The sequence below is a fragment of the Muntiacus reevesi genome, chromosome 2 (assembly GCF_963930625.1).
Source record: "Muntiacus reevesi chromosome 2, mMunRee1.1, whole genome shotgun sequence".
NCBI classification, from domain to species: domain Eukaryota; kingdom Metazoa; phylum Chordata; class Mammalia; order Artiodactyla; family Cervidae; genus Muntiacus; species Muntiacus reevesi.
In genome coordinates, this window is record NC_089250.1 from 140,108,370 (window position 1) to 140,119,440 (window position 11,071).

At 39.8% G+C, this 11,071-nt stretch overlaps 1 protein-coding gene across 6 annotated transcripts in view; it reads left to right on the forward strand.

Moving 5' to 3' along the window:
• ENTPD1 (ectonucleoside triphosphate diphosphohydrolase 1) overlaps nt 1–10,749 on the forward strand; it is a 100,416-nt gene extending 89,667 nt beyond the window's left edge. For all 6 annotated transcript variants that reach the window (XM_065922973.1, XM_065922969.1, XM_065922972.1 and 3 more), the window contains 3 exons: nt 4,259–4,375; nt 6,356–6,493; nt 8,645–10,749. In XM_065922973.1, the coding sequence (XP_065779045.1) occupies nt 4,259–4,375; nt 6,356–6,493; nt 8,645–8,851 (462 nt within the window). In that variant the 3' untranslated portion in view covers nt 8,852–10,749. The remainder of the gene's footprint in view (nt 1–4,258; nt 4,376–6,355; nt 6,494–8,644) is intronic.
• Nucleotides 10,750–11,071: the final 322 nt, after the last annotated feature.

Genomic DNA, 11,071 nt, shown 5'->3' on the forward strand with positions numbered 1-11,071 from the left:
AGGTAGATTTCCAAAATATATAAGGAATTCCAACAATCCAACAGCAAGAAGAATACTAACTCGATTAAAAATGAACTACAGACTTGAATAGACATTTCTCCAAGGACAACATACAAATGGCTGGTTGGTATATACAAGGGTGCAGAACATCACTAACAATCTGGGCAATCAAATCGAAATCACAATGAGGTATCACCTCATAACTGATAGAATGGGTATTATCAAAGAAAAAGCAAAAGACAAGTGTAGTGAGGATGTGAAGAAACTGGACCCCTTTGTATATTGTGGATGTGGCCACTATGTAAAGGAGTATGGAGGTTCCTCAAAAAATCAAAAATATATCTATATCTCTTTGTGACTCCATGGACTGCAGCACACCAGGCCTCTCTGACCCTCACCATCTCCTGGAGCTTGCCCAAGTTCATTTTCATTGCATCAGTGATGCTGTCCATCCATCTCATTCTCTGACACCCTCTTCTCCTTCTGCCCTCAATCTTTCCCAGCATCAGGGACTTTTCCAATGAGTTGTCTGTTCACATCCGATGACCAAAATACTGGAGCTTCAGCATCAATTCTTCTAGTAAATATTCAGGGTTTACTTCCCTAAAGATTGACTGGTTTGATCTCCTTGCTGTCCAAGGGACTTTCAGGAGTCTTCTCCAGCACCGCAGTTCAAAGGTATCGATTCTCTGGCGTTCTGCCTTCTTTATGGTCCGACTCTCACAACCATAGGTGACTACTGGGAAGACCATAGCCTTGACTATACGGATCTTTGTCAGCAGAGTGATGTCTCTGCTTTTCAACACACTGTCTAGGTTTGTCATCGCTTTCCTGCCAAGAAGCTATCATCTACTGATTTCATGGCATTTGAAGACATTAGCTATGTGAAATTAGCTAGTCACAAAAAGAAACATAATGCAGATTCCACTTACATGAGATATCTAAAATAATCAAACTTACAGACTCAATCAGAGAGTAGAATGGTGGCTGCCAGGGGCTTGATGGAGGCGAGAGATGGGGAGTTGCTAATCAATAGTCATAAAGTTTCGGCAATGCAAGATGATTAACGTCTAGAAATCTACTGTACAGCTTTGTCCTTAGAGTTAACAGTACTTCACTGTATACATTAACATTTGTTGAGAGGGTAGATCTCATGTTAAATTTATTTATAATAAAAATATAAAGTTTACAATAAAAACTTAAGTCTTTCCTTCCTTCCTGCCCCACAATCAGCTCACTGTGGGAAAACACTCTTGATAGTTTTAATTAATAGAGGAGAACCTTTTCAGGCATCCACTATGCATATTATGCTTCCCCAGTGGCTCAGCAGTAAAGAATCCACCTGCAATGCAGGAGACTTGGGTTCGATCCCTGGGTTAGGAAGATCGCTGGGATAAGAAATGGCAATCCACTCCAGTATTCTTGCCTGGAAAATTCCAAGGACAGAGGAGCCTGGTGGGCTATAGTCCATGGGGTTGCAGAGAGTGGGACACAACTGAGCATACATGCTCCTCAGAAAATGCATATTATAGCTATCCAGTCTCTGGACTTATCCAGTCCCTCAACAGAGATTTGCCAAGTGTCTCTTACATTCTAACCAGTGCTCTAGGAATTAGGAGAGGGTAGTTTTCTGCCATTTACACATTTATAGAACTCTTCCATGTGCCAAGTGCCATGTAAGTGCTGCAGATTCATCTGAGAGCCAAGGCAGATGTGGTCCTGACATCATGGAGTTGGTGTTCTAGAGGGCAGGCAGACAAGAGACCAGAGATACAGACAAAGCAAGTCAAACTGTGGCAACTGCTGGGGGGGAAGAAAGTACTGTAAGAGGGGTTAATAGAGCATCCTAGTCTAGGTGGGTGATTAGAAGATCCCGCTAAAGAGGAGCCACAGAAGTGAACTCCAATAGAGGGAAGAGCAATTATAACTGAGGGGGAAGAAAAGTTTGGCATGCTTGAAGGCCTGGGTGGTTGAGATGTGGTGGGTGGGTAGGCAATGGTATGAGATGGTATTGGTCTAGAAGGTGGGGTTAGAACATGTGTGGCTTTGAGACATCTGGTAGAATTTGGTCTCTGAAGGCTGTAAGCGGAAGAGTGATATGATTGAATTTGTTTTTAAAAGATTCCTATGACTGCCAGTTCAGGATGGGTTGGGATAGGACTAGAAAGGTAACATAGGAGACCAACAAGAAGTCATTGCAGTGTCCACACAGGAGATGATGATGGCTTGGGTTAAGATGATAGAAATAAGACTACACCATGATCTTGTTCTGTAACTGGCATACAATATTTAAAGTGTTGGAATTCCCAAGTTCAAAGGATGTGGAGGCTGCCTTTTAGAGTGTCTGTGGAGCTCATCTTCCACTGAGGGATGAGCGCACCGTTCACAAGCTAAATGTACAGAGGTGTTGATAGCAACATTGCTTATAGAAAAAAATACCGGAATCAAAGGAATGCTCACCAGCAGGGAGTTGTTGAATGAACTGTGATACATTAACATTATGGACTCTCATGTAACCATTAGAGTGTTTCCATTAGCCATTAGAGTGATTTTATTTATATATAAATATTCTTTTTCAAATTCTTTTCCACTATAGGTTCCTATAAGGTATTGAATATAGTTCCCTGTGTTCTGCAGTAGGTCCTTCTTGTTTATGTTTTATATATAGTAGTGTGTATATATTAATAACAAATTCCTAATTTATTATTTATTTATTCCTAATTTATTCCTAAATTTATTCCAAATTTCCCTCCCCGTCTCCCCACTTTCCCTCTTTGGTAACCATAAGCTTGTCTTCTATGTCTTTTGAGTCTGTTTCTATTTTGTAAGTAAGTTCTTTTGTTTGATTTTTTTTTAGATTTCATATATAAATGATATCATTTGATATTTTTCTTTCTCTTTCTGACTTACTTCATGTAGTATGATAATCTCTAGGTCCATCCATGTTGCTCCACATGGAATTATTTCATTCTTTTTAGGCTGAGTATGATTCCATTGTGTGTATATACCACATCTTCTTTATCCATTCATCTGTTGATGGACAGTTAGAGTGCTTCCATGTCTTGGCTATTGTAAACAGTGCTGTTTTGAAATCTGGGGTGCATGTATCTCTTCAAATTAGAATTTTCTCTGAATATATGCTCAAGAGTGGGACTGCTGGATCTTATGGTAACACCATTTTTAGTTTTTTTAAGGAACCTCTCTACTGTTCTCCATAGTGACTACACCAATTTACATTCCCACCAACAGTATAGGAGGGTTCCCTTTTCTTTATACCCTCTCCAGCATGTATTATTTGTAGACTTTTTAGTGATAGCCATTTTGACTGGTGTGAGGTGATACCTCATTGCAATTTTGATTTGCATTTCTCTAATAATTAGCAATACTGGGCATATTTTCATGTATCTGTTGTCCATCTGTATGTTTTCTTTGGAGAAATGTCTATTTAGGTCTTCTGACCATGTTTTGATTTTTTTAATATATGTATTAAGCCTTACATTTGTATATTTTGTACGTTAATCCCTTGTTGGTCACATCATTTGCAAATATTTTCTCCAGTCTGCAGGTTGTCTTTTTGTTTTGTTTATAATTTCCTTTGTTGTACAAATGCTTTTAAGTTTTAAGGTCCCATTTGGTTATTTTGGGTTTTATTTTCATTACTCCTTTTAACTCACTCTTTAACTTTTTATATAGTTTTCATATATGATGATGATGATTTTTTTAAACGTTTAAGTTGTGCCTAGTTCATGACAGACCTACAAAAAGTATCTGTTAAATAAACATTGGCTATTTAAAGAAAGTACTTGTACATTATAAAAATAGGCCCAAATTTTCATAAATAAAAAGAAAAAAACACCTTATAATTTTGCTAGAGATCACTCCCATTACCTCTGTATAGAATTTTCCAGGCTTTATGTATTAAAAATTCATACATAATAGCTTTTTAAAGGCGGGATTTTTCTGACCTCTTCCTCTCTCTTTTATCTTCTCTTTTCCCTATCTTTCTTTCTCCCTGATTCTCTTTCTTTCTCCCTGATTTTAGAGAAAATTAGCTACCGAAGAGCTCAGAAATGCCTGTCAGCGGCAAAGTGACACCTTCCAGAAAGGAAGCAGTTCCTGGGTCTGGAATATCACCTGATCGATGGTCTATTCCTCAGAGATTTCTAGGCACTTTCCCTAGGGGTTTGGCCTTCTGGAGAGTGAATCAATGCCCCTCTGTGTTGGACACTGCACTAAACTCAGCACTTTTCTCTTGTAGGCATTTTCAGCTTTTTACTATGTGATGGAGTTTTTAAACCTTACATCACAGGAACAAATATCTACGAAAAAGTTGACTGAGAAGTTGGAAGAGTTCTGTGCTCAGAGTTGGAACGAGGTAAGCAACTGGAAACAGCAGCTGTTATCATTGTTACCATTGCCCTGTGCCCTTGATGGAAGCGAGGACCTGAGTCTGCTCTTCAGGTTGTGCTAATGTGATCAAGATCCAACACACATGTTAGAGAGGCCCAAACGGTACACTCACAGTGAACCGAACGGTTCACTGGCATTCCATGATAACTGGCCATACAATGGATTAAACAAAAAAAGGTTTTAATGATTTTCACTTAATTTGAAGTGTGGCAACAGGCAGTTGCTGGCATGGGTTCAACAGCTTGACCATCTTCAATCATTCTTCAGTTGTTGTCAGGCCGCTTTCCTCATGGAAGCAAGGTGTAACTTCAGTGATCACACCCAGATACATCAGTTCCTTTTTACAGGAAAGCAAAAGCTGGCCCAGAAGCTCCTTAGTAGTCTTTTCTCTTACATCTCATTGGCCAGGGGTGGCTGAGAAAGCAGGATGCAGGATTTTATGACTGGCTTAGAGCCCTAGATCCACGACGCGCTACTTCCTGGAGCTGAGCACATTAGTCTTCCACGACTTCTCTTAACCCCTGAGGAAGACAGGCAGTTCACAGAATCTGCCACAGACACCACTGTGGTCAGACCATTTTTCCATCAGACAGGTTCGATATATATCCTGGTTATGATAGAAGCACAAGTTTTTTTCTGGTCTGAGGCACTGAGTTATTCAAGATGCAGTGCTACCTGATGAAAATTTCCAGGGACGCAAGAGAAAGATATGGAGTTAACTCTGCTCTAAAAGAGCAGATCACCTAGAAGTGGCTAAATACAGCAGCTGTTTTAAGTCGACATGTGCAAAATTCACGGTGCTTTCATTCTGAAGATATGTGATTAATTGAAAATGAATGCTGTTCTCTTGGGCACTGACAACCGAGGAAGGAAGATTGTACAAGAGCCAGGATATTTGAATGTTATGCAAGAGCCTGGACATTTGGAATTTTCTCTTAAGTATTTTGTCTGAGTTGGGACATGAAGGAGGGTATTCAGGGTTTTCAGAAAGAGCAGCTAAGATATGCCTCAGCCCTGTACAAGAGGGGAGGCTTTTTGCAGCTGCTGGTGATTTGTGGAGAAAGACGAGCATCTTGGATTCTTGAGCAAAATGCTTCCTGAACTGGGTTCCAGAGCAGTGTTTGTCGCATGTTAACTGTGTCAGCTCACTGGAAAAGACCCTGATGGTAGGAAAGACTGAGGGCAGGAGGAGAAGGGGAGAAAGAGAATGAGATGCTTGGATGGCATCACTGACTCAATGGATATAAGTCTGAGCAAATTGTGGGAGATAGTGGAGAACAGAGGAGCCTGGCATGCTGCAGTCCATGGGGTTGCAGAGTCAGACACGACTTAGTGACTAAACAACAAAAGGGCAGGAAACTGAGACGGTATGGATAGAGTCAGGACTCCAACCCTAGTTCTTTTGATTCTACACGTTGCAATGTCTTAATGAAGATCAAATTTTCCCCACACTTAAAGATCTGTAAAATGAAAATACAGATACTATATTTATTGAATAAATGTGTGTAAAAGTGGACAAGCTCATTAAACAAAAATTAATGATTTCTTTCATGTAAGATTTTTTCATAGTTTTGAATATGTATGAAAAATGTGATTGTGAAACACAAGTTTCACAAGGAATGAACAAATACAGTAGAATTCAGTGTTATTGAACCTATTAGACCGCAGAAACTGGGTTTTATTTTGTTTTGTTTCCTCCTGGAGCACTTATTAACATGTCATAGAACCCTGTAGAGGAAAAGATTCCTTAACAGACCCTAAAAGTATGAACCCATGCACCCATCAAAGGCATGCAGCACCATTCCCAAAGCCCTCTGCAGAGGAAAACCTTCAGGCCCTTGTGAGCTGGGGCTTTCTACTCCCTTAATCAGCTCAATAGCGAACATGACAGCTATGGAGAAGGGCCTATTGTACAAGTATGATGTTTTCTTCACTTTGCTTCCAGGTGCATATGAATTTTGGCGACGTGAAGGAGGTATACTTGAGTGAATACTGCTTTTCTGGCACCTACATCCTGGCTCTCCTCCTGAACGGCTACCATTTTACAGATGAGTCCTGGAAAAATATTCACTTCATGAACAAGGTTTGTTGGGTTAAGGGGGAAGTTGGGTGGTAGTGACTGAGACAGCATTGAGTTTGAAAGAGGTAGAGTCAACCTGATTTAAATTTTGGACTGATGTCCTGTTCTGCCACCTCACTTCTAACCCAAGCTGGCATTTCATGTCTGGCTCTCCTGGTATGTTGACCAGCCAGTTGTGGGCATCCTATCTAAGGAGGTCTACTTGCATCCTCAGCCTCACCTTTCTGCTCATATAGCAGTGACTAACCCCTTATAAGACAAAATATGAGATATTAAAGTAATATAACAGTATTTCAACAGACACAGTGATTCTGTGTGCTGACTTTCCAACATCCAACCCAAGGGCCCCTTCATGAATCCAGAAAGGATGATCATAGTTTCTCATAAGGGGTGAAGGCCTGGTTGGTTGAAGCTTTAAGAATGACCAATCTGAAAGCTCACTGTGAGGAATGAGAGGAGTGACTGTGCATGGGGGCCTTTGCTTAAAAAATCAGGCTTAGCATAAGCCTTAAAGAAGCAACCTCATGGCTGTGCATTACCACAGTATCACCTGCAGGCATTCAGGCCTGGAGCAACATTTACATTGGCAGTGAGACACATGAGCACACTCGTGCCTGATGAAAAATATTAAGGACAGTGTTCCTCTACCTTTTAAACTCATACTAATTAATGGCAAAAACAATTTACCCCTTTATTAAATATGGTGACTTCAAGCAAAACAAAGCATTAAGGCAGAGGACTGTGGTGGCCTTGAAAATACCAGTTTCATCACACTCTTTTCAATATTGACTTTGCTAATTTGAATCTTTTCCTTGTTTTAACATCCAAGTTTTCCTTCTGTTCCATCATAGTTTGTCTGTTTGAGAGAGATGTCTATGTCAGACTTATATTCTCTGAGGTACAAACTATGATCTGTTATTTCTAAACCCTAGGTGATAACTCCAGTAACTCTGGAGGCTTCTTTGACACAGGCAGTCAGATAAAGTTCCAGTTTCCCATAAAAGGAAGTGGGCATTTTACAAATTATTAATTCCCAGTACTGGTAAAGGCTTAGGGGAGAAAAGCATTTCACATGGTATTGGCTGGAATATAAACTGGCATAACTTTTGGGAAGACTGTTTTGGCAATATGTGCTAGAAGCCTTAAAATATGTACATCACTTTGTCTAACTACTCTATTTCCAGGATTTATAAATAATTGAATAAAGTGAATAAAAATGACCATATAAAGCAGTTCATACCAGAGATGATGCTGCAGAAATCCCTTAAAGAGATGTGGGATAATATTTACAAAGAATTGTTAAGTGAATTCTACATGCAATTTAATTCCACTTTTTTCTGTGAAAAATATGCACAGAGAGATTGGTAGGATATGACACAAAATGATAATAACAACAACTCTGAGTGATGAAGCAGAGGTGGTTTTATCTTCAAAAAGAAGATATCTGTACTTCGCGATTTTCCTACCATGACCACATACAACTCATGTAATAGCAACATTTCCACAATTTTTTATTATTCACAGACTACCTATATTTCAATACGTTTTGAGGTGATTTGAAAATATCCCTAGGAAGAGAGCAGGATTGGAGAATGTTTTTTCATTTGAGAATGATCCTTTCTCATGCATATGCAATGTCTTTGAACATCCCTCGAGTAAGACTGACTTGATTGGGATTATTCCTGTTTTTCCCTAGTTGAATCATAACAGAAATCCTGGTTTTGTATGGATGAAATTCCTAGACCTGACATGGATGCAGAAGGACAGGGACAGTCATTAGTCTCTCATCTTTTGCCTGCTTCCTGTCAGCCTCCAGCCCCCTTCTGCACCCCACCCACCCACATTCACACAAACAGCAAAAGAGGAATGCAAACTTCCAAAGGCCTAATTTGAATTAAGTTCTTCTTGGCAGGAGAACTGAGCCATCATTCACCAAATTCCTCTCTGAATTTGGGGAATACAGTAGTGAGGCCCCACACTCTCCTTCTAATCACTTGCTCCTGTTTCCTCACAGCCATATTCCCAATTCAAAATATAGAAGTAATCCCTTTAGAGAACTGAACGTGGTTCTGGTGGTTCAGTGTTATGGGTAGCGTTGAATGAAAGCTCATTTAATCCTCAAACCAGAAACAACACTTTCCCCACTGTTTGCAGATCCGGAGCACCAGCGTTGGGTGGACTTTGGGCTACATGCTGAACCTGACCAACAAGATTCCAGCTGAAGAGCCAATGTCCGCACCCCTCTCCCACTCCACCTATGTCTTCCTCATGGTCCTCTTCTCCCTGATCCTGGTTGCAGTGATCATCGTAGGCATACTTGTCTTTCACAAGCCTTCGTATTTCAGGAAAGACATGATATAGCAGGAGTAGCTGAAATCTTCTGACTGGAGTGAGAAAACTTGCCCAGGAAGCACTTTTCTCCACTGTGGTGCACAAGGTCACCACTTCTTGCTCACCAAGGCCAGTCTTGACCAGCACGAGGCTTCCTTGGCTTTTGCTAAAGCCTCTCCGTGGGAGGTATTCACCATCCTCTGCTTCAAAGATTTCCTGGCAGCCACTGTCTTTTTTGTGAGTCTTTCCAAACTTCCCCCCTTTTCTTTTGTACTGTTTGTTTGCGTGGGTCATAAAGACCTGCCTCCTTTCATGATCATTGCTTTATAAAAGAACAATATTGACTTTGTCCAAAAGAACTGAGAATCTTGAATCCTGTGCTGGGAACCTGCCCTGGCTAAAAGAAGAATCTTGGGAACTAATTCAGTTGTGATCTTGCAGACTTGTTTACCATTTATTAAGAAAGCCATACAATGCTTTTGGAGAAGACAGACACACACCCAAGCCCAGCCTACTCTTTCCATGGGAAAATTTTCTAGACTAAGCAAATGTGTGCAAGGGCAAAAGAGTCTTGCAAAGGAATTTCTGTGCTCAGGCAGTAAACACAATAGTTAATCCAAGCCAAAAGAGGGTTTTTACCTAAGTCACATATTCCCGGGTGATGCCCAAAATGCTACAGAGTGGGACACCCATACCAGAGATTATTTTAAAAGCTGCTGTACATATATATAGGCATTCAGATATCAGGGCATATTATTTAGTAGGTGTACACATGTCAGGAAGAAAAATACAGTTACAACATAAGGTTGGAAAAATGCATCCTCCAAAACATCTCCTGGGATTGGTTTTTATTGTGGTAAAAGGCATAGAACCTAAAATTCACCATTATAACATAAACAGTTTAGTGGCATTTAGTACATTCACAATGCTGTGCAACTGTCACTACTATCCAACTCCAGAATATTTTCATCACCAAGAAATTGGCTGGGTATAAGACCATCCTGAGGTAGACATGAACCATCAACCTTTCCATTTTACTAAACACGCTAACCAGTTGCACCACAAAGATGCTCGCTGAGATGCTCACTAAAGCCATGCTGTATCTTACTGTCCCAGGATCTAATTTAGTGAGAGAACTTCATGAGTGAGAGTGGCATGCCTTTTTGGTGTCATGGTATTTGCACAACAAAATGTGCCAGGAACCACATCTACAAGTGTTACTGCTGGTTCCAGGTACTTTTGCTTTAAGCATCTTTGCCATAGACATCTTTGCCACAAGCACTTGTGGACACATTTTCACTGCAGTAATTGGCTCAGAAGCAATTTTGCCATAAAAGATACAATAATGGAAAATAAAAGAGGGGCAATTAAAGGACACAATGAAATAATAACAAAATTCAAGACATTGTGAAATATAAAATGTTTGAGTACATTTGAAATGTGTATAGATTCATGCCAATACTGTACAAATAGCTTATTTTATTTTGCAGGTTGTACCTAAGCACTTGTCTTCCAAGTCTTTCATTCATAGCATTTTATACGGGTTTTTTTTTTTTTTTTTTGGCTCATTGGTTTGTCTCCTCATTCTGCATCATACTTTTTCTTGTTCACTAAAATTTCTTCCTTCATAAAGAACGATGTAAGTTTCCAAGTACTTAGAGGTATCTTTGTAACTGGGCTTTGTGCTGTGTTGTGAAAGCTTCTACACAGTTGTTGTTTGTTCTTGACATATTGTCACGTGTCCATTGACAGACATTCCAAAGTCATGTGGGAAATGTGGGTTTCCCTCTCCACCTTCTAGGACTGTGGCCTCTTTCTCCTCCAAAGTAGTGTTTCAAAATAAGAAACCAACTCTTAGGACAAATCAGTGTCATATGCCAGCTCAATAAAACCATCGATAATATTGTCAAATAGAAGAAATGCTAACACATTTCAACCAGCTGAAACCAAACTGTCAAACCAAAAACTCTCACCTTGGTTATTTTATCTTTCATGGAGAATGTGCCTTATAGGCAATGAGTTATTTGATGAAAATGTTTGCCGCAAAAATGCTTGTGGCAGAGATGTCAATGGTAAAGATACTTATAATGAAGGTGCCTAGAGCCCATTTCAACATGTAATTAATATGTTATTAATGAGATCTCTTATTTTTTAATATTAAGTTTTTGAAATATGTTGTGTATATTACACTTAGAGCACATTCTAATCAGGATTACATTTTAAGAGCGAAATAGCTATGTGTGACTAGTG